This window comes from Salvelinus namaycush, chromosome 2 (assembly GCF_016432855.1).
Source record: "Salvelinus namaycush isolate Seneca chromosome 2, SaNama_1.0, whole genome shotgun sequence".
Taxonomy (NCBI): Eukaryota; Metazoa; Chordata; class Actinopteri; order Salmoniformes; family Salmonidae; genus Salvelinus; species Salvelinus namaycush.
Genome location: NC_052308.1, coordinates 74,082,803 through 74,107,802, shown reverse-complemented (window position 1 = coordinate 74,107,802; position 25,000 = coordinate 74,082,803). Strand labels below are relative to the sequence as shown.

General features: G+C 47.2%; 1 protein-coding gene across 2 annotated transcripts in view; it reads left to right on the top strand.

Annotated features, from left to right (window-relative positions):
• The window catches only part of tsc2 (TSC complex subunit 2), a 53,027-nt gene that overhangs the window by 11,600 nt on the left and 16,427 nt on the right, over positions 1-25,000 (top strand). The window contains exons 8-19 of one of the 2 annotated variants that reach the window (XM_038961361.1): positions 3,369-3,491; positions 5,361-5,495; positions 7,169-7,358; positions 7,750-7,843; positions 8,172-8,274; positions 8,425-8,522; positions 11,765-11,938; positions 16,871-17,032; positions 17,215-17,373; positions 17,975-18,087; positions 18,894-19,148; positions 21,463-21,705. In XM_038961361.1, coding sequence (XP_038817289.1) covers positions 3,369-3,491; positions 5,361-5,495; positions 7,169-7,358; positions 7,750-7,843; positions 8,172-8,274; positions 8,425-8,522; positions 11,765-11,938; positions 16,871-17,032; positions 17,215-17,373; positions 17,975-18,087; positions 18,894-19,148; positions 21,463-21,705 — 1,849 coding nt within the window. The remainder of the gene's footprint in view (positions 1-3,368; positions 3,492-5,360; positions 5,496-7,168; positions 7,359-7,749; positions 7,844-8,171; positions 8,275-8,424; positions 8,523-11,764; positions 11,939-16,870; positions 17,033-17,214; positions 17,374-17,974; positions 18,088-18,893; positions 19,149-21,462; positions 21,706-25,000) is intronic. The other variant, XM_038961370.1, reaches the window with a different exon arrangement.

Sequence of the window (25,000 nt, the reverse complement as noted above, 5' to 3'; positions counted from 1 at the left end):
CTACCTACAGACACACACACGCCTACCTACACACGCCTACCTACCTACACACACACAAATACCAACCTACCTACAGACACACACACACCTACCAACCTACCTACAGACACACACACGCCTACCAACCTACCTACAGACACACACACGCCTACCAACCTACCTACAGACACACACACGCCTACCAACCTACCTACAGACACACACACGCCTACCAACCTACCCACAGACACACACACACCTACAGACACAGACACACCTACCTACACACCTACAGACACACACACGCCTACAACCTACCTACAGACACACACACGCCTACCAACCTACCTACAGACACACACACACCTACCTACAGACACACACACACCTACCTACACACCTACAGACACACACACGCCTACAACCTACCTACAGACACACACACGCCTACCAACCTACCTACAGACACACACACACCTACCTACACACCTACAGACACAGACACACCTACCTACACACCTACAGACACACACACGCCTACCTACCTACAGACACACACACGCCTACCAACCTACCTACAGACACACACACACACGCCTACCAACCTACCTACAGACACACACACACCTACCTACACACCTACAGACACAGACACACCTACCTACACACCTACAGACACACACACGCCTACCAACCTACCTACAGACACAGACACACCTACCTACACACCTACAGACACACACACGCCTACCAACCTACCTACAGACACACACACGCCTACCTACCTACCTACAGACACAGACACGCCTACCTACCTACCTACAGACACACACACGCCTACCAACCTACCTACAGACACACACACGCCTACCAACCTACCTACAGACACACACACGCCTACCTACACACGCCTGCCTATCTACAGACAAACACACACCTACCTACCTACAGACAAACACACGCCTGCCTACCTACAGACAAACACACACCTACCTACCTACCTACAGACACACACACACACCTACAGACACACACACGCCTACCTACACACCTACAGACACAGACACGCCTACCAACCTACCTACAGACAAACACACGCCTGCCTACCTACAGACAAACACACACCTACCTACACACCTACAGACACACACACCTACCTACACACCTACAGACACACACACGCCTGCCTACCTACAGACAAACACACACCTACCTACCTACCTACCTACAGACAAACACACGCCTGCCTACCTACAGACAAACACACACCTACCAACCTACCTACAGACACACACACGCCTACCTACCTACAGACAAACACACGCCTGCCTACCTACAGACAAACACACGCCTGCCTACCTACAGATGAACACACACCTACCTACCTACCTACAGACACACACACGCCTACCAACCTAACTACAGACACACACACACCTACCTACACACCTACAGACACACACACGCCTACTGTTAGGGTTCGTTTCTTACGTCCTTCTTTGTCAATCATTGGTTCATTGGTGAAATTAGCATTATGACAATATCTTTAATTAAATCATTCAAAAACCTTTATTAATGCAATTGCAGACAGAAGTTGACAAACAGGAACATAGCACGCATGTTTCTGAGTAAGTTCTGCCCCCAACCAAAGGTCTCCAGTGGTTTTATTAAACCCTAAGTCGCGCCCTAGTGACGTCACTGCCTATATCATCATCCTCTACTCCTGGGACCAAAACCATGCCTACAAAGCTGTATAAACAGGCCCTTATTGTTAGCTAAACACTTAGCAGTAAATGTCCCCTTCCCCCAAAGTTGACCCATTGTGGAATGTTTACCTAGTCTTATCTCCTTCACTCCCCTGCAGAGTTCTGTCTAAGGGCCTCTTTATAATGAGGCAGAGAGAGAACTAAAATACAAATGTAGAACAATACTAAACTTCTACAATGAATATATCTATTGTTAATCAGTAGTCTAAAACCCTGTAACTGTAAGGAGGGAGGGGTCTTTTAACCCCTCCCCTTCTATTAATAAAACATAAGCATAATACATTATTATAATACACCAAACATTTGGGTACAACCCTTTTTATGACCCCTAGGTGAACCCGACACTACCTACCTACCTACAGACACACACACGCCTACCTACACACGCCTACCTACCTACACACACACCTATCAACCTACCTACAGACACACACACGCCTACCAACCTACCTACAGACACAGACACGCCTACCAACCTACCTACAGAAACACACACGCCTACCAACCTACCTACAGACACAGACACGCCTACCAACCTACCTACAGACACACACGCCTACCAACCTACCTACAGACACACACACGCCTACCAACCTACCTACAGACACACACACACCTACAGACACAGACACGCCTACCAACCTACCTACAGACACACACACGCCTACCAACCTACCTACAGACACACACACGCCTACCTACACACCTACAGACACACACACGCCTACCTACACACCTACAGACACACACACGCCTACCTACCTACCTACAGACACAGACACGCCAACCTACCTACAGACAAACACACGCCTGCCTACCTACAGACACACACACGCCTACCTACCTACAGACACACACACACGCCTACCTACCTACAGACACACACACACGCCTACCTACCTACAGACACACACACACGCCTACCTACCTACAGACACACACACACGCCTACCTACCTACAGACACACACACACGCCTACCTACCTACAGACACACACACGCCTACCTACCTACAGACACACACACACACTCCTACCTACCTACAGACACACACACGCCTACCAACCTACCTACAGACACACACACGCCTACCAACCTACCTACAGACACACACACGCCTACCAACCTACCTACAGACACACACACACGCCTACCTACACACGCCTACCTACACACGCCTACTTACACACGCCTACAACTACCTACCTACACGCACACGCCTACCTACCTACACACCTACCTACACACACCTACCTACACACCACACACACACACACACCACACACACATCTACCTACACACCACACACACACCACACACCACACACATCTACCTACACACCACACACACCACACACACACACACACATCTACCTACACACCACACACACACACACACATCTACCTACACACCACACACACCACACACACACACACATCTACCTACACACCACACACACACACACACACACACCTACCTACACACCACACAACCTTTTCATTTGACGATGTCTTTATTCATGGCATTGTACCAGGAATAACTCGCTGTCTCTCTCTCTCTCGCTGTCTCTCTCTCTCTCTCCCTAACTCTGTGTGTTGTTCCCTCTCTCTCTGTGTGTTCCAGGAGACAGACTGGAAGGTGTTGAAGCTGGTTCTAGACAAGATGCCCTGGACCCTACAGTATAAAGTCCTGCTGCTGTCCTCTCCCTGCAGCATAGACCAGCTCTGTTCTACACTCTGTTCTATGGTACACACTGTTACAGGTCTTGGTTTTTCCATTTGATGTTTTTGAGGTTGGATGTTAGGTGTATAGCTCTTTAGCACGTAGGGCGCACCGATTGGTGTCACCTCGTCAGTCAGTATGTGTTTCACCTGTGCTGGTTTCCGTCTCGTTAGAGGGAAGGGGTTTCACCTGTGTTGGTTTCTGTCTCGTTAGAGGGAAGGGGTTTCACCTGTGCTGGTTTCCGTCTCGTTAGAGGGAAGGGGTTTCACCTGTGTTGGTTGCCGTCTCGTTAGAGGGAAGGGGTTTCAGCTGTGTTGGTTGCCGTCTCGTTAGAGTGAAGGGGTTTCACCTGCCTACCTACACACGCCTACCTACCTACACACACATGCCTACCTACCTACCTACACACACCTACCTTTCACCTGTGTTGGTTTCTGTCTCGTTAGAGGGAAGGGGTTTCACCTGTGTTGGTTTCTGTCTCGTTAGAGGGAAGGGGTTTCACCTGTGTTGGTTTCTGTCTCGTTAGAGGGAAGGGGTTTCACCTGTGTTGGTTTCTGTCTCGTTAGAGGGAAGGGGTTTCACCTGTGTTGGTTGCCGTCTCGTTAGAGGGAAGGGGTTTCAGCTGTCTACCTACACACACCTACACACGCCTACCTACCTACACACACCTACACACGCCTACCTACCTACACACCTACCTACACACCTACCTACACATGCCTACCTACCTACCTACACACACCTACCTTTCACCTGTGTTGGTTTCTGTCTCGTTAGAGGGAAGGCGTTTCAGCTGTGTTGGTTTCTGTCTCGTTAGAGGGAAGGCGTTTCAGCTGTGTTGGTTGCCGTCTCGTTAGAGGGAAGGGGTTTCACCTGTGTTGGCCCAGGTGCTATTTAACAGTGTCTGTCCCAGTGCTCCAGTAGTCTTGAGAGGTGGGAGCGCCTTTAGTTGACGCTCCCTATTTAGATTATCTAGACAAACAATCCTGTATCTGATCTGGTTTAGTGGGCGCTCCCTATTTAGATTGTCTAGACAAACAATCCTGTATCTGATCTGGTTTAGTGGGTGCTCCCTATTTAGATTGTCTAGACAAACAATCCTTTATCTGATCTGGGTTAGTGGGTGCTCCCTATTTAGATTATCTAGACAAACAATCCTTTATCTGATCTGGTTTAGTGGGTGCTCCCTATTTAGATTATCTAGACAAACAATCCTGTATCTGATCTGGTTTAGTGGGCGCTCCCTATTTAGATTGTCTAGACAAACGATCCTTTATCTGATCTGGTTTAGTGGGCGCTCCCTATTTAGATTGTCTAGACAAACAATCCTTTATCTGATCTGGTTTAGTGGGTGCTCATGGTGGGTGTCTTTTAGGTTCCAGTCATTGTTGCTAGTCAACTCTGATGTGGACACCCCCAGGATGTGGACACCCCCAGGATGTCCACCCCCAGGACTATCTTTCAGAACCCCTCCTGTTCTGTTTTGGTTGTCGGTGTTAGTTCCCCCTTCTGCTTGACAGACATTATTTGGGTTTTCTTGCTGGGGAATGTAACAACACACACACATTATTGTCACTTTGATCTCTCTCCGGTCCCTCACTGACACTGTGGATTTGTGCCCATCTGTTTGTTTTTCTGTCTCTGTCACTCTCTCGCTCTCTGTCACTGTCTCTCTCTCTGTCTCGCTCTCTGTTTCTGTCTCGCTCTCTGTTTCTGTCTCGCTCTCTGTTTCTGTCTCGCTCTCTGTCTCTCTCTCTCTGTTTCTGTCTCTCTCTCTGTTTCTGTCTCTCTCTGTTTCTGTCTCTCTCTCTGTCTCTCTCTCTGTTTCTGTCTCGCTCTCTGTCTCTCTCTCTCTGTCTCTCTCTCTCTGTCTCTCTCTCTCTGTCTGTCTAGGTGACAGACCGTCTTATCTCAGAGCGTCTGAAGAAGACTCCAGATGGTTTCAGTCGTACTGATGTCCAGCTGGCTGTAGTACCTGTTCTCACTGCTATCACATCATACCACAACTACCTAGAACAGGCCAGACAGGTACACACACACACACACACACACACACACACACACACACACACACACACACACACACACACACACACACACTGAAACATGCAACCAAAACATTGTTTTGATTAAAGTGAAGAGCTTATTTTTATTAGAAGCATTAGTCTACTTAGTTACATTTTTAACAAAAGCCTGCCCACCAAGTTTAAGTTCACAAACAGATGGAAAAACATGAACACATTGAACACATTGAAGACCTGCCAGTTGCAGGTAACGTGGTTAAAAGGGGAAGAATGTCCACTGTCTCCTGCTGTTAACTGCATGTCTCAACTCCCAATAATGAGGGAGGAATAGTCTCTGTTAGCAGCTGTTCATTTAGTCAACACCTCACAACTCCAGCAACTGCTTTTCCACTTTACACAGAGAATGTAACTATTTAATGTAGTTATATTATACATTTGTAGTTGTCCAGTGTGCTAGCTAGCCAGTGTGTTTACGTTTTCATTCATTTTCCATGAGGAAAAAGGCTTGTGGAGAAAGCAACTCCCTTGTGGCACTCATCGTTAAAGGCATAGTTCACTAAAATAAAATGTGACTTATTTTTTTCACTTGTTTACTATTAGGCTACTGTAGAGGTTTAGAAGTGTGATAATAATCTGCATTGTGAGCACGTCTCTTGTCTCAGCAGGTTGGAGACGTTAGCAACAGCATGTTCATGAGGTTTCTGTGATGGAGACATTTTCTTGGTCTATTCAATGTAGCTTTTTTTTAGGCAGGGAAAAAGTCTGAGTGGCTGCTGAATTTAAATCACTAGATACTATGGCTGGTAAAAAGTGGCTGCTGAATTTAAATCACTAGATACTATGGCTGGTAAAAAGTGGCTGCTGAATTTAAATCACTAGATACTATGGCTGGTAAAAAAGTGGCTGCTGAATATAAATCGTTAGATACTATGGCTGGTAAAAAGTGGCTGCTGAATATAAATCACTAGATACTATGGCTGGTAAAAAGTGGCTGCTGAATTTAAATCACTAGATACTATGGCTGGTAAAAAGTGGCTGCTGAATATAAATCGTTAGATACTATGGCTGGTAAAAAGTGGCTGCTGAATTTAAATCACTAGATACTATGGCTGGTAAAAAAGTGGCTGCTGAATATAAATCGTTAGATACTATGGCTGGTAAAAAGTGGCTGCTGAATATAAATCACTAGATACTATGGCTGGTAAAAAGTGGCTGCTGAATTGAAATCACTAGATACTATGGCTGGTAAAAAGTGGCTGCTGAATTGAAATCACTAGATACTATGGCTGGTAAAAAGTGGCTGCTGAATATAAATCACTAGATACTATGGCTGGTAAAAAGTGGCTGCTGAATATAAATCACTAGATACTATGGCTGGTAAAAAGTGGCTGCTGAATATAAATCACTAGATACTATGGCTGGTAAAAAGTGGCTGCTGAATTTAAATCACTAGATACTATGGCTAAATGCCATGACCCCCCTTTTTGAGTGAAAGACAATTCCATTAATGGCATCTGCGAGTGTAGGCCTAAGTAGAAAATAAAACATTTGGGCAAGTGACCATAATCCTCTGGCAGGTAAAAACGGCTTGAGCCTTTTGAGAGCTTCATCTCAATATCTGATCATAAATAACATCATCGTTGTTCTCTTCTCTCTTGCCGTCCCTTCATCTCTCAGAGGGAGTTGGTCCAGTGTCTGGAGGCAGGGCTGATATACCGTTGTGCCAAGCAGTGTGTGGTTGCCCTGACAATGTGCACCGTGGAGATGCCTGACATCATGATTAAACTCCTCCCCGCCCTCATCGTCAAGCTGACGCACATCTCGGCAACCGTCGCCATGGCGTCGCCCATGCTGGAATTCCTGTCCAGTGAGAACACACCCTAGTTTACACGCCCTGATAGATGGAAGCCAATCAGAGAACAGGATCTGTATATACAGGAAGTTAGATCAGCCAATGATTGTGTGAAGGATTCTTTGTATTTCACTTCCTAGTTCATGTTTACATATGAGAAACACACCTAATATACCTCACACAGTCATGTTATATACTTTGTCTTTACAGGGAAGATAACTTGTTCAGTTGTAGAATTAGTGACCCTATTACATCCTTACCTGTTGATGATGGTGCCACATGGCAAGGTTAGATTATGTCATGCTAACTGTGTGTGTGTGTGTGTGTGTGTGTGTGTGTGTGTGTGTGTGTGTGTGTGTGTGTGTGTGTGTGTGTGTGTGTGTGTGTGTGTGTGTGTGTGTGGTAGCTCTGGTGCGGCTGCCACATCTCTATGCTTACTTTGTAGCAGAGCAGTACGTCAGTGTGTTTGCCATCTCCCTGCCCTACACCAACCCCTCCAAGTGAGTACCCGATACACACACACACGTGCAACACATATGTGCGCACGCTCACACACACGCTCTCTCACTCTGTTTCTCTCCCTCCCTCCCTCCTCTCTCTACCTCTATCCTTTTCTAACTCCTCTCTCTCTCTCTATCCTTTTCTAACTCCTCTCTCTCTCTCTATCCTTTTCTAACTCCTCTCTCTCCCCATCCCTCCTCTCTATCCTTCTCTCTCTCTCTCTCTCTCTCTCTCTCTCTCTCTCTCTCTCTCTCTCTCTCTCTCTCTCTCTCTCTCTCTCTCTCTCTCTCTCTCTCTCTCTCTCTCTCTCTCTCCCTCCCCCCCCAGGTTTAACCAGTACATTGTGTCGTTGGCTCACCATGTCATCTCCATGTGGTTTATCCGCTGCAGACTCACCTTCAGAAAGGACTTTGTGCAGTACATCACCAAGGTAGGGGTGTGTTCTCTGTGTTTACACGTGTAATAATCTACCTGTTTCCTGACTCATTTTCCTTGTAACCACTCCCTCCTTTCTACTTTCTCCTCTCTTCTCTCTCTTCTCTCCCCTCTCTCTCTCTCTCTCTCCCCTCTCTCTCTCCAGGGTCTGCGCTCTAATGCTCTGATGCCGTTTGATGACAGCCAGGACACTCAGAGCAGCTTCCGTGCTCGCAGCACCAGCCTCAATGAGAGGCCCAAGAGGTACACACACACACACACACACACGGCCGGGTCACATGACTGCTCATTGAAGATCTTGTGACCACATGGCCGTACAGGAGGTTGGTGTTGTCAAGGTAACACAGAACTCAGCATGACTGTCGTTGTTGTGGTATGATGGTTGTTTTGGTTTCCCACTGGTAGCTATGGTGACGTTTTGGTGGTTTGTTTTTGTTGGTAAATATTTTCTGTTGGTTGTTGTTGTCTCAACTCACACACATTATTACCACAAGATACACAAAGAGGTGGAGAGAGAGGAGTGTGGGTCTTCCCTTTTCTCTTTCTCGCTCTGTGTGTCTGTCGTGTCATTGACGAAGTGTCATCGTACACACTCTCTCCTCTCTCCTCCTCTCTCCTCTCTCCTCTCACATCTTTCTCTTGAGATCAAAGGGTTTTTCTCATCAGGGCAGTGTTTGACTGCAATCTATTAAAGAGATGCTCAGAGAAATAATCCCCAAATAAAATTACGTTATAAAATCTTATAATAAAAGCTAATAATTAAATCCTGAACCCCCTCCTACCTAAATCCTACCCCCTTCCCATAACCAGGCCACCCTAATGGTCCCTTGGAGTGTCAATCAAAATCCCTAGCTACCCAGCTTGGAATTCTGTCATAATCAAGTCCTGACCTGACTGACATTGTCTAGAATCGCTCTTTTTTAATTCTGTGAGCAAGTTGACTTATCCACCAATGTTGACCATGGACTTGGGGCCCAACCCCCCCCCCCTCTCCCTTTTCCTCCCTTCTTTCTTTGTGATTCTGAGGAGATTTAACTTTAACAGAAACTCTCCTCCACTCCCAATCACTTCCCTTGCTTTTTCTGTGGTGACTTAGTAGATTCTCTCTCCTGCTTTCTCCTCTACTCTTCTGTTGGCGCCCAAAATGTCACTTCCTGATTTCTTTGTGCCCTCCATGACAACGCCCATGCTCCCATAGTAACGCACTATAGTAACAAGCACACTCCCATGTTAACTCTCAATAGCAACACATAATAACATTCTATTAATAGCCTGTACTGAACCCCACCCCTCCGACCCAGACCCCCTAACCCTGTACTGAACCCCACCCCTCCGACCCAGACCCCCTAACCCTATACTGACCCCCACCCCTCCGACCCAGACCCCCTAACCCTGTACTGAACCCCACCCCTCCGACCCAGACCCCCTAACCCTGTACTGACCCCCACCCCTCCGACCCAGACCCCCTAACCCTGTACTGACCCCCTCCGACCCAGACCCCCTAACCCTGTACTGACCCCCACCGACCCAGACCCCCTAACCCTGTACTGACCCCCACCCCTCCGACCCAGACCCCCTAACCCTGTACTGACCCCCTCCCTCCCCGACCCCCTAACCATGTACTGACCCCCACCGTCCCATACCCCCTAACCCTGTACTGACCCCCACCGCCCCAGACCCCCTAACCATGTACTGACCCCCTCCCTCCCAGACCCCCTAACCCTGTACTGACCCCCTCCCTCCCAGAACCCCTAACCCTGTACTGACCCCCCCGGCCCAGACCCCCTAACCCGGTCCTGCTCCTGTGTATACTCTATCTACTGTACGTCTGTAGGAGTTGGAGAGATGCATGTAAGGTCTAAAAACACATCTAAGATGGCCGTATGATAATAACCTGATCATTGTACCAGGGTCCCTTTTCAGCTTGTAGCTACTTTGGTAAAGTAATGAACGTTTAAAGAACAAAGCAGTTAGTGCATCATTAGAATATTGTCACATTAAACGTTGTTTCTCCTGTAACTTCTCCTCTCTAGTGGTTACAGAATCCAACTATGTCTTAGACAGATGGACAATGTGTCGTAGTATATAAGACCTCCGTTTGTAGTTAGACAGTAGATCATGTTTTCATGATTTATTGGTTCTTGTGTTTTTAGATCAGCTACTCCGACACCTGCTTCATCCTACACATTCCTGTCAGTTGGTTCTATCATTTCATCCTACACATTCCTTTCAGTTGGTTCTATCATTTCATCCTACACATTCCTGTCAGTTGGTTCTATCATTTCATCCTACACATTCCTGTCAGTTGGTTCTATCATTTCATCCTACACATTCCTGTCAGTTGGTTCTATCATTTCATCCTACACATTCCTTTCAGTTGGTTCTATCATTTCATCCTACACATTCCTTTCACTTGGTTCTATCATTTCATCCTACACATTCCTTCACTTGGTTCTATCATTTCATCCTACACATTCCTGTCAGTTGGTTCTATCATTTCATCCTACACATTCCTTTCAGTTGGTTCTATCGTTTCATCCTACACATTCCTTCACTTGGTTCTATCGTTTCATCCTACACATTCCTGTCAGTTGGTTCTATCATTTGTTGTTGGTTATGTTTTTAACCTCTTCCTTCCACCTTGTTGTGTTCACTGTTGGTTCATATTAACCCTCAGACCGTGGTGATGTCTTCAGTTGGTTGTTTCAGTTGTTGGTTTTAACCCCTCCTGCTCTGAGTCCATCCTCTATAACAGATCCATGTGTCCCAAATGGCACCCTCCTCCCTTTATAGTGCACTACTTTTGACCCATAGGGTAGTGCACTGTAGAGGGAATAGGTTGCCATTTTGGGATGCGTCCTCAGTCATGGCAACGTCGGCTTCTCCTCTTGCTGCTCAATGTGATGATGTCTCATTTTCTTTCAGGAATAGTTTGTTTTTGTGTTTGTTGTGAAAAAGCTGATGCTGTTTATTACCCTATTGCTTTATAGTTGTTCCTTCCTTTCTGATTTTTTCTGTTCATGGTGTTCACTGCTGTTAATTTTCTCAACTTGTTTTTGTTTGTTTGTTTTTGTTTACTCTTTGGTTGATTTGACCCCCATCCCCTCCTCTGACTGGGTGCTGCGTTGTGGGTGTGGTTTCGGGGTGGGGTCGGTGACACCCTGGATCCCTCCATTGCTATTGGCACACTCTCTTCTGCTCATCCCCTGACCCTTTGACCTTCGTGCCCCACCCCCTATCCCCTCGCACACCTGACGTGTCTCCGTTGGTCACCTGGTGGTCGTTCGGGGCCGTTTCTGACGTGACGGGCGACATATCCTGATTTCCGTTTCCTGTTGGCCGTTACCTCTCTCCCCCCGCCCACCCCTACTCTGTCCCTCTTGCCAACACACAATTCCACCCACCCCCTTTCCCACACACACCAACCTGCCCCTACCCCCCCACACCTTCCACCCTCCACTCCTGCCACGTTGCCATGGTCCCAGTCTACGGGCAGCCAAAATGGCGAAGGCCCACCAGCAGCAGCAGCAGCAGCAGGCGTCAATGGCAGCGGGCGTAGCGGCGAGTACCGGCTCTCCCGTTAAAGAGCTGAGAGATCTGTCGGCCATGGACGCCTTCCGCTCCCGAAGCATCAGCGTCTCTGAGCACGCGGTGCGCAGGTAGAGAGCACTCTGGGTAACCAGGAAATAAAACCCAAGAAATAACATTTCTTGCTTCCGTTGGGGGGTGGGGCTTGGTGGGGGGGCGGGAGCCGTCGTCATAAGGACCGGGGGGCGGTTGCCAGGGAAACCTGGGTTGGGTGACGGTGGCATGCTGGAGGAAGATGTGTTGACTGGTTTTGGGCTGCAATTGTCTTTATTTTTTACTACATTTGACTGATTTTGTTGCATGCAGTTTGTGCTTTGGAAAACATCTATATTTCTGTCAATGTTTTTCTGTTAACCCCGTTTTGGCTTCTTTTATTTCTCTGATGCTTTGGTTTGTTATGAATAGTTATTGTTGTTTGTGGTGTTTGCTGGGTTTTGCTGACTGGGTTTAATTTCCCCGACTGACTGAACGGCTGGAGAAAAACATGGCCCTAGGCTCCAAGCAGTGTACTGAGACGACAAGACTGACAGCCACTGCTACCAATGATGGGCTTTTCCTCCTCCCTGTGGGAGGGGACTATTGCGTTATGGGCCAATGAGAAGCCAGGCTTACACACAACACAACACACATGCTTTGCATGCTGTCTGTGTAGTTTTCTGTTGCATTCCATTTGTTTGACCCACAGACGCTCAGTGTTCAGCTTCCTCCGCTGATATACAACCATCTGTCTGTTTGTGGGATGTTGGGATTCGTTGATTATCTGAGTTACAAAATTACCGTGTCTTTCCCACAATTCCCAAGTTTTCAAGAAATCCCGGTTGGAAAATTCCTGGATTTCCCGATCATTCCTTCCAGATTCGAGGAATATTCCAATTGGGAATTTTGGGGAAAGTTACCAGAATTATGCTACCCCTATTGATGAATGAGAGTGACTGACTGAGTTGGGGGTTTTGTGATGTCTGTCTCCAACTGACTCGATGACTCCTGCCGTGCACCAATCACTACACATACTTACCTACCAGCTTGAGTGACTGACTGTGAGAGTGACTGACTGTGAGAGTGACTGACTGAGTGAAAGTGAATCAGACATTGCAGTTGGTGGTGGTTAGATAGTGTTTCATCATTTCTCTCTCTTCATCTGTGCATCTCAAACCCATAGGAGTCCATAGGTTGTTATTGAGCGGTCTGTCAGATGGGGAATTAGCTCAGCTGACGCTCCACTAGTCAGCTCTCAAATACTAGCCAGTCTGTTTGTGCTATCATGGTAACTCATCGTTATGCCAAACATTTTGTCTTGACAATGACTTCTATGGAGTTGGCAAGAGCACAAACTGATCTGGGACCAGGCTACTAAAGTACTAGTTCTAATCTAAATTGTCCCAAGGAGAGGGAAGAACTGATCTGGGACCAGGCTACTAAAGTACTAGTTCTAATCTAAATTGTCCCAAGGAGAGGGAAGAACTGATCTGTGACCAGGCTACTAAAGTACTCGTTCTAATCTAAATTGTCCCAAGGAGAGGGAAGAACTGATCTGGGACCAGGCTACTAAAGTACTAGTTCTAATCTAAATTGTCTCAAGGAGAGGGAAGAACTGATCTGGGACCAGGCTACTAAAGTACTCGTTCTAATCTAAATTGTCCCAATCTGTATAACTGTCAGTCCCCCTCCTGACCAGCAGGGTGCAGGAGACTATCACTAGAAAGCTTGAGGAGCTTCCCCTTTACACACTGATCCAAGACCAGTTTTGTGTTTCCCCTCTAATGGCTAGGGATAGGATTGGGGCCAGTTGAGCTGATCCTAGATCTGTGCCTATAAGAAAGTACAGTATTTGTGATTCCTCAAACAGACTCGCCTCAGTGTGTGACTATGGGAATGTCTCACATGGCGCACTGTTCCCTTCATAGTGCACTACCTTTGACCAGAGCCCTATGGGGTTGCCTATGGGCCCTGGTCAAAAGAAGTGCACTACATAGGGAATAGCCATTTGGAACGTGACAACAGACTTTGTGCCTCAGCCGACACCTACTAGCTACAGGTGTTCTGCCTACCTACCACTGATGGTCTGCTTTCTTACACACACACACACACACACACACACACACACACACACACACACACACACACACACACACACACACACACACACACACACACACACACACACAGACACCTCCACATACACACACAGACACACACACACACACACACACACACACACACACACACCTACCTGCTAGCAACAGGGAGTCAACTCTTTTTAGCTTCGCTTTAACTGCCATTCAAGTAATCTTTCATTTAATTTGAAGAGTCCCCTTCTCCCTCTCCTTTAGTCCGTACCTCTTAACTCCAAAGCAACAGGCAGACAGCTCTTTTGTTGTTGTTGAAAACATTCAAAGCAACGTTCTTTTAGCTAATAAAGGTCAAGGCCTAAATGCTTTTGGCTCCAGGTACCATGCCAGGTTGTGTCTGTCCTTCAATGGAACACCTGTTTAGTTTAACTTCAATACAACAACATTTCCTGTTTGTTTGAACACAGAGAGAGGGGGGGGGGATGTGGAAAAACACTATCGGACACAGCCACTGCTGCAATGTGGAACTATGTTGAAAGAGCTGTTGTTGTGATGGCTGGCTGGATAAACTGATGATAGATTAACACTACGGCCGTGTCTCATTCCAAAAGGCTCGCTGCCTCCCTCTCCCTGCCTCAAGAGGCAGCGTCCTTATGGATTGAGGCACAGCCCAGTAATAACAGATAAGAGACTGACACAGAACCCTAGTGAATGGTGGATACCTTCCCCTCAGACTGTATGTAGTTATGCTTCAAGGGTTTTAGGGTACTGGAAATCACCACTGGCTACGTCCCAAATGGAACCCTATTTCTCATCCCTGGTCCAAAGTGGAGCCCTATTTAGGCACTAGGTCTCCAGACTTGGATCTTAACACTAAACCATGAACTTCACGTTCAATGTGACCAGGTTAAGGTGATAATTGCGGCGTCATGATGTGCTTCCAAATGAGTACCTTAAGGACGGTACCGATCTGGTGACGTAAGAGAAAGATATTCTTGGTCCTTTTGGGGTCATGGTGGTCTGAATAGGTATCCACCAGAGCAGCTGGGTCAGTGCCACCGGGTCAAGGGTCAATTAAGGGTTGAACACTCTGTTTGCTGTGTAAACTGTGCTGCTGGGTTGTGCTGGTCACAAGCTGGGACTTGGTCTGAGTTAGCAATAGCATTAGCAGTAGCGATAGTGTTGGCAGTAGTGATAGTGTTAGCGATTGGTGTTAGCAATAGCGATAGCATCAGCCATAACCTCTTGGGAGAGCGAGCTGCAGTGTCTATATGCTTTTGTCCAGAGGTGTCCTATGGGCCTTGGTCTAATGTAGTGCTCTATATAGGGAATAGGATGCCATTTGGCACACAGACAATAAGTTTGTTATATTCTGTTACACAAGACGGACAGAACTGACGCAGTTAGAGGGAAAATAACTTCTAGAGGCATGAGCCACTTAGAGGAAGAAGAAAGAGGGAATGTTCCTCTTCTCTCGTCTCCTGCGTCACTCACACTTGTTCCTTCCTCTAAAGGGCTTAGGTTATGTCATCCTATCTTCATCTCTCCATTAATGTCATCCCCCCCTTTCATCCCTGCTACTGTCTCAGTGTGTGGGCTTGAAGGATGACATGTTTAAAGTCTTGGTGATTTAAACAGACAGGGAGGGAGACAGGCAGACAGACAGACAGACAGACAGGGAGGGAGACAGGCAGACAGACAGGCAGACAGACAGGGAGGGAGACAGGCAGACAGACAGACAGACAGACAGACAGACAGGGAGGGAGGGAGGGAGGGAGGGAGGGAGGGAGGGAGGGAGGGAGGGAGACGGAGGGAGACGGACGGAGGGAGGGAGGGAGACGGAGGGAGGGAGACAGGGAGGGAGACAGGGAGACAGGGAGGGAGGGAGACAGACAGGGAGGGAGGGAGGGAGGGAGACAGGCAGTTTGAATGATTTACATTAGTTTAAAACACAGAGTCTTGTCAGTATCTAGTATATCATGTAGATGTGTGGACATAGAAGCTGCAGGTATCTGTGTTTAATCCATGACTTCCTAACTACATTCTGTTGTAGTTTGGACGGTGTTTGTCTGAACTGTCGGTTCCTACGTCTAACCCGTTCCCTGTAGTAATGTCATTTCTCTTGAAGACCAGTATAACTTGGCTCATTGTCCTACAGAACAGAACAGTAGCTATGTGTTCCGTTAGAAGTGTTCTGTTTCCCCCTGGCAGTGGTTACCGTGGTTACCGGGATGCGATGGGGGTCTCCGGGGAGGAATGCTGAAGGGAGATGTAGATCAGGTGACTGGGATATTACGGTACACGCGTCACAGTTCCCCCGGCGCTCGGTTCTGAGCTGCATGTTGTTCTTGTGTTCTCTCTCCGTCAACATAAAAGCGCCTGGTCTTCCTGGTTCCTGGCCTTTGTAGAAGAGACTCCCTGTCAGCAGTAAGCATAGCACTTCACATTCACAGAGGGAACGGATGACAGATCATTTCAAGCGCCCAGGCTTCCGCTACAGTTACTTATACCAAGTCCCAGCTTGTTTGTGTGTGTGGGAGATTTACTTATCTGTGTTTGCGTACATCAGCAGTGTACCCCTGAGAGAAAGATAAGAGCCAGGCTGTGTGTGTGAGAAGGCAATGCTGTGTGTGTGTGTGTTTGGATCTTGCAAACTGTGTGTGTGTGTGTGTGTGTGTGTGTGTGTGTGCGACAGTGGAGGCTGCTGAGGGGAGGACGGCTCATAATATTGACCGGAATGCAGTAGTTTTAATGTATCAATTTATTTGTATTGTAATAATTTTTTTCATGTTTGATTCCATTCCAGCCGTCATTATGAGCCATCTTCCCTTCAGCAGCCTCCACTGGTGTGTGTGTGTGTCTCTCTCTCCCCTGTCTCTCTGACACCCTCTCCCCTGTCTCTCTGACACCCTCTCTGGCACCCCCTGGCTATAGGATGCACACCTCCAGCACCACGTGTAGTCTGGGTTCTTCTGATGAGAACACCGTGAGCCAGGCAGACGATGGGTTAAAGACTGTCCACCTGGAGTTAACTGAGACCTGTCTGGACATGATGGCTCGATACGTCTTCTCCAACTTCTCAGCTCTGCCCAAGAGGTACGGACGGGGTGTTGACCACGGGATATTTGATGCATTTATTAGTGAACTCGTGGGTCATCACTCTAGTCTTCATTATTCACACAATCACACCGGGAAAAGGACACAAGGTCTTCTATGATTAACTGCCATAAGCCTTCAGAACTAAGTGGCCTTGACCCCTGACCCTTAACCTTTGCCAGGTCTCCTATAGCAGAATTCCTTCTGGCGGGGGGTCGCAGTATGACCTGGCTGGTGGGTAACAAGCTGATCACCATAACGACCAGCGGTGGGGTCAGGAGCCAGGCCCTACTGGGAATGGACATGGCTGAGAGGCTGGGAGGAGGGGGAGAGATGACCAGGTAACCACCCACACACACAGTAACCCATATACACACACACAGTAACCCATATACACACACACACAGTAACCCATATACACACACACACAGTAACCCATATACACACACACACAGTAACCCACCCACACACACACACAGTAACCCATATATATATACACACACACACAGTAACCCATATATACACACAGTAACCCATATACACACACACACACACAGTAACCCACCCACACACACAGTAACCCATATACACACACACACACACACACACACACACACAGTAACCTATATACACACACACACAGTAACCCATATACACACACACACACACACACACACACACAGTAACCCATATACACACACACACACACACAGTAACCCATATACACACACACACACACACAGTAACCCATATACACACACACACACACAGTAACCCATATACACACACACACAGTAACCCATATACACACACACACACACAGTAACCCATATACACACACACACACACACAGTAACCCATATACATACACACACACACGGTAACCCATATACACACACACACACTGTCAGTAATATCCGGTCTCTCTCCTGCCCCCTGTAGGTCAGACCCCTCCCTTCACACCCGTCAGACCAAAGAGGCTCCGGCCAAACTGGAGTCCCAGTCCAGTCAACAGCTCAACAGAGCCTCACGCATCAGAGTACGATCCATGTCAGGTAGGAAGATGAGGAACTCTCTCTCTGTCTCTATCACTCTCTATCCTTCTCTCTCTCTACTGTCATCAGAGTACGATCCATGTCAGGTAGGAAGAGGACGTTCTCTCTATCTAGCTATCTAATCTATACACTACATGATCTAAAGTATGTGGACACCTGCTCGTCGAACATCTCATTCCACAATCATGGGTATTAATATGGAGTTGGTCCACCCTTTGCTGCTATAACAGCCTCCACTCTTCTGGGAAGGCTTTCCACTAGATGTTGGAACATTGCTGCAGAGACTTGCTTCCATTCACCCACAAGCATATGTGAGGTCGGACACTGATGTTGGGCGATTAGGCCTGGCTCGCAGTCGGCGGTCCAATTCATCCTAAAGGTGTTTGATGGAGTTGAGGTCAGGGCTTTTTGCAGGCCAGTCAAGTTCTTCCACACCGACCTTGACAAACAAATTTCTGCATGGATCTCGCTTTGTGCACAGGGGCATTGTCATGCTGAAACAGGAAAGGGCCTTCCCCATACTATTACCACAATGTTGGAAGCACAGAATCGTCTAGAGATTTCCCTTCACTGGAACTAAGGGGCCCGAACCATGAAAAACAGCCCCAGCACATTATTCTTTCTCCACCAAACTTTACAGTTGGCACTATGCATTGGGGAAGGTAGCGTTCTCCTGGCATCCACCAAACCCAGAGTCTATATCTCTCCTTCGGTCCATGTAAGGTAGGGATGGTGATATGTCACTAGTTTCTCATTTCTCCTTTTCTCCGCCCGTTCTTTCTCCTTTGCCTTCGCCCCCCCCTCAGGTGGCCATGCTCTCCGTGCAGGTCCAGCCCAGAGCCTCAGCCCCCTGGTCTCACCCTCTGAGGGGGGAGAGCTGTGTGGTGTCCCCCTCTCTCCCCCCTCCTCCTCCTCCGGCCCCTGTCTGGATGGCCTGGGGCCCCCCTCTCCCTCCCCCTGTGCCCCCCCTAAGGACCCCCTCAAAGACAAGCCCAGCCTGGCAGAGTTCCTGCCCGTTCTGACCCAGGGATGGGCTGAGATCTTCATACGCAGACCCTCAGGTAAACACACCTGTTGAATAACTTCCTCTTCATCTGTTTCCACACTGGAGATACAGACCATTTTAGATTATTTTCTCTCTTCTCCTCTGACCTGACTAATTGATTGGTTAATTCCTCAGAGTCTAAGTCATTGGGGGGGAGGGGGTGCTAAGCTGACATATGAAATGGTTTTAAGATGTTCATAATATGGATCATTTATCTATTTGATCAAAAATGTTAGTACCCCTTTAGGTTTATAAATACAATGATTTGATAAAATGTTGACTGCGTCCTTTACTACTCAAGCCCATAGAAACACGTTGAATAACACGTTCAGATAAACGGACCGTCAAAAAAATAAATCATAAGAAACACGGTTTTTAAGTGTCTGTCCTAAATCTAGGAAATATAAAAACTAATCTGGAAATATATTATTTTTTGACACATTTTTAACCCCTTTTTGGTGCAAATCTACCTTCATACTTCCATTAGTTTAAAAAACAACTGGTACCGGTTACCTTCAGACGAGTCCCGTAACACGGGTGAGTCCCGGGTCCAAGAGCAAAACGATGAACCTCATTGTGTTCGTGAGAATCTCCCCTTTCCACAGTGGAGCCCCAATAGTTTGTAGCCCAAACGGTTTGGACGCTACAGAACAGAAGTTGGCACATCGCAGTACCTACTTCAGACGAGTCTCCCCTTTCCATAGAGTGGTTTGTAGGTCAAACCGTTCTGATTTACAGACGTTTACGTGATAAGACCGATTTTTGCTGAAAAACTTCTTAGGGATGAGACAGGCTGAAATCCCGTTAACGGGATAGATTTGACAACAGCCAGTGAAAGTGCAGGGCGCCAAATTCAAACAACAGAAATCTCATAATTAAAATTCCTCAAACATACAATTATTATACACCATTTTAAAGATAAACTTGTTGTTAATCCCATCCCAGTGTCTGATTTCAAAAAGGCTTTACGACGAAAGCATACCATGCGATTATGTTAGGTCAGCACCTAGTCACAGAAAAACAGGCATTTTTCTAGCCAAAGAGAGGAGTCACAAAAAGCAGAAATAGAGAAAATTAATTACTAACCTTTGATGATCTTCATCAGATGACACTCATAGGACTAATTGTTACACAATACATCTATGTTTTGTTCGATAAAGTTCATATTTATATCCAAAAATCTCAGTTCACATTGGCGCGTTATGTTCAGTAATGTTTTGCTTCCAAAACATCCGGTGATTTTGCAGAGCCACATCAATTTACAGAAATACTCATCATAAATGTTGATGAAAATACAAGTGTTATACATGGAATTAAAGATATACTTCTCCTTAATGCAACCGCTGTGTCAGATTTCAAAAAAGCTTTACGGAAAAAGCAAACCATGCAATAATGTGAGTACAGCGCTCAGGCACCAAAACAAGCCATACAGATACCCTCCATGTTGTGGAGTCAACAGAAATCAGCATTATAAATATTCACTTACCTTTGATGATCTTCATCAGAATGCACTCCCAGGAATCCCAGTTCCACAATAAATGTTTGTTTTGTTCGATAAAGTCCATCATTTATGTCCAAATACCTCCTTTTTGTTTGCGCGTTTAGTTCACAAATCCAAATTCATGAGGCGCAGGCACACTTAGTCCAGACGAAAAGTCAAAAAAGTCATATTACAGTTTGTAGAAACATGTAAAACGATGTATAGAATCAATCTTTACGATGTTTTTATCATAAATCTTCAATAATGTTTCAACCGGACAATTCCTTTGTCTTTAGAAATGAAAAGGATCGCAGCTAGCTCTCACGGCTGCGTGCATGACTTAGCTCATGGCATTCTGCCAGACCCCTTAGTCAAACAGCTCTTATTCGTTCCCCCTTCACAGTAAAAGCCTGAAACAAGGTTCTAAAGACTGTTGACATCTAGTGGAAGCCTTAGGAAGTGCAATCGGACCAAATTTACACTGTATCTTGGATAGGCAAAGACTTGAAAACCTACAAACCTCAGATTTCCCACTTCCTGGTTGGATTTTTTCTCAGGTTTTCGCCTGCCATATGAGTTCTGTTACACTCAGACATCATTCAAACAGTTTTAGAAACTTCAGAGTGTTTTCTATCCAAATCTACTAATAATATGCATATCTTAGCTTCTGGGCCTGAGTAGCAGGCAGTTTACTCTGGACACCTTATTCACCCAAGCTACTCAATACTGCCCCCCATCCATAAGAAGTTAAACTGATGGATTTTGATGGGGATTTTGTGATGTAACTTAGATTGACACACCGAGGCGTCAGTCGACTCCAGGGGGGTAATTGACCTCTCTCCATGTCCAGGTAACACCAGCTGGTTGATGTGTCTGGAGAACCCTCCCAGTCCCTTCTCCTCTGAGCTGGGTAACATGCCTCTCCAGGAGCTGTCCTCTGTCCTCATGGCCATGGAGGGGGTCAAGGAACCCCCCGCCCAGACCGCCAGCGCCCCCGCCAGCACAGCCACCCCTGCCCCGACCCCTGTAGCCCTTAACCCCCCTGGACCCATCCAAGGGGGCAAGCCTGGACTCATCCAGCACTCTAACACAGGTGAGGAGGCTGTGGAAGGAGAGGGAAGGGGTGTGTAGTGGTGTGTTGGATATTGTAAGTGTGTGTTGGTTGGAGGGGATAGTGTGTGTTGGATATTGTAAGTGTGTGTGTGTGTTGGTGAGAGGGGATAGTGTGTGTGTTGGTGGTCTACCTTTCCACAGGTGGTTCCAGTGTGGAATGCCTCGGGTAGTGGTGGTCCTAATTGAATGGACTTCATGGTTGGTATAGTTGGATCAGTGTGTTACAGGTCTGATACACTGGACACAGAACTGTTGTCCAACGTGAAACACTCCTATTCATCTGAATGAAACCTCGGTGGGAAATGTACCATCTGGTTCTATTTTCTAGATTGAGAACATTTAATAAAGTGTCTGATGTGTAGCAGGTTAAAAAACCACATGTTTTCCTGACAGCCCAGTACAGCTCCCCAGTCGCCACCAGTACAGCTCCCCAGTCGCCACCAGTACAGCTCCCCAGTCGCCACCAGTACAGCTCCCCAGTCGCCACCAGTACAGCTCCCCAGTCGCCACCAGTACAGCTCCCCAGTCGCCACCAGTACAGCTCCCCAGTCGCCACCAGTACAGCTCCCCAGTCGCCCCCAGTACAGCTCCCCAGTCGCCCCCAGTACAGCTCACCAGTCGCCACCAGTACAGCTCCCCAGTCGCCACCAGTACAGCTCCCCAGTCGCCACCAGTACAGCTCCCCAGTCGCCACCAGTACAGCTCCCCAGTCGCCACCAGTACAGCTCCCCAGTCGCCACCAGTACAGCTCCCCAGTCGCCACCAGTACAGCTCCCCAGTCGCCACCAGTACAGCTCCCCAGTCGCCACCAGTACAGCTCCCCAGTACAGGCCACCAGTACAGCTCCCCAGTACAGGCCACCAGTACAGGCCACCAGTACAGGCCACCAGTACAGCTCCCCAGTCGCCACCAGTACAGCTCCCCAGTACAGGCCACCAGTACAGGCCACCAGTACAGCTCCCCAGTACAGCTCCCCAGTACAGGCCACCAGTACAGCTCCCCAGTACAGGCCACCAGTACAGCTCCCCAGTACAGGCCACCAGTACAGGCCACCAGTACAGCTCCCCAGTACAGCTCCCCAGTACAGCTCCCCAGTACAGGCCACCAGTACAGCTCCCCAGTACAGGCCACCAGTACAGGCCACCAGTACAGCTCCCCAGTACAGCTCCCCAGTACAGGCCACCAGTACAGCTCCCCAGTACAGGCCACCAGTACAGCTCCCCAGTACAGGCCACCAGTACAGCTCCCCAGTACAGGCCACCAGTACAGCTCCCCAGTACAGGCCACCAGTACAGCTCCCCAGTACAGGCCACCAGTACAGCTCCCCAGTACAGGCCACCAGTACAGCTCCCCAGTACAGGCCACCAGTACAGCTCCCCAGTACAGGCCACCAGTACAGCTCCCCAGTACATTCCACCAGTACAGCTCCCCAGTACAGGCCACCAGTACAGCTCCCCAGTACAGGCCACCAGTACAGGCCACCAGTACAGCTCCCCAGTACAGCTCCCCAGTAGAGCTCCCCAGTACAGCTCCCCAGTAGAGCTCCCCAGTACAGGCCACCAGTAGAGCTCCCCAGTACAGGCCACCAGTAGAGCTCCCCAGTACAGGCCACCAGTAGAGCTCCCCAGTACAGGCCACCAGTAGAGCTCCCCAGTACAGGCCACCAGTAGAGCTCCCCAGTACAGGCCACCAGTACAGCTCCCCAGTACAGGCCACCAGTACAGCTCCCCAGTACAGCTCCCCAGTACAGGCCACCAGTACAGGCCACCAGTACAGCTCCCCAGTCGCCACCAGGTTGTTAACCTCTAACGCCTCACAAACCCGGATCCGGGAGCACCCCCATCACAAAAGCTGACTAGCATAGCCTAGCCTAAAGTTACAGGGATATCATAAAATAAAATGTTCATGAAATCACAAGTCCAAGACACCAAATGAAAGATACAGATCTTGTGATTCAAGCCATCATCTCTGATTTTTTAAATGTTTTACAGGGAAGACACAATATGTAAATCTATTAGCTAACCACGTTAGCAAAAGACAACACTTTTCTTACTCCACCATTTTCTTACTGCATCAGTAGCTATCACAAATTCGACCAAATAAAGATATAAATAGCCACTAACCAAGAAACAACCTCATCAGATGACAGTCTGATAACATATTTATTGTATAGCATAGGTTTTGTTAGAAAAATGTGCATATTTCAGGTATAAATCATAGTTTACAATTGCAGCCCCCATCACAACTCTCACTAAAATGACTAGAATAACTACAGAGACCATCGTGTATTAGCTAATTACTCATCATAAAACATTTCTTAAAAATACACAGCATACAGCAGATGAAAGACACAGATCTTGTGAATATAGCCAATATTTCAGATTTTCTAAGTGTTTTACAGCGAAAACACAATATAGCGTTATCTTAGCTTACTACAATAGTCAGTCACACAGCAGCATTGATTCAAGGCAAAAATAGCAATAACGTTATAAACCACCAAACGCTATTAATTTTTTCACTAACCTTCTCAGAATTCTTCAGATGACAGTCCTGTAACATCATATTACACAATTCATATAGAGTTGGTTCGAAAATGTGCATATTTAGCCGCACAATTCGTGGTTACACAACGTGATTAGTGGGCAAAAAATGAAGCAATCTGTCCTGCGCCATCTTGGAAAGGCACCTATTCTTATCGAAAGCTATTCATAAACTTGACTAAAAAAATACAGGTTGGACAGCAATTGAAAGACAAATTAGTTCTTAATGCAATCGCTGAGTTAGATTTTTAAAATTAACGTTATTAGACATACAGTGTGCGTTACAGCCAGACTAGTGCCGCAATAATGGCGGACAAATACGTTTACATTTTTCCACATAAATACGGAATAACATCATAAATAGCTCTTACTTTTGGACGAGCTTCCATCAGAATCTTGGCGAAGTGGTCCTTTGTCCAAAAGAATTGTTGCTTGGTTGTAAAACGTCGTGTTCAAATTCGGAAGTAGCAGCTAACAAGTAGCTATGAGGCCACAGCATGCCCAAATCTTTATACTCAATACTAAGGAAATTCCGAAAATAGCAATATACTCGCATAAACTGATATAACTCGGTTTAAAATAACTTCGTTATGATGTTTCTAACACCTATAACGAATTAAATTACAGACGGATATATCTAAGGTCGATAACTGAGCGTTTCAAAATGCCATCCTGAGGTCTTGCTTTGCGTAATGGCGAGCGTTGAAAAGAGAGGTCCTCTCGCTCCTTGGCCTT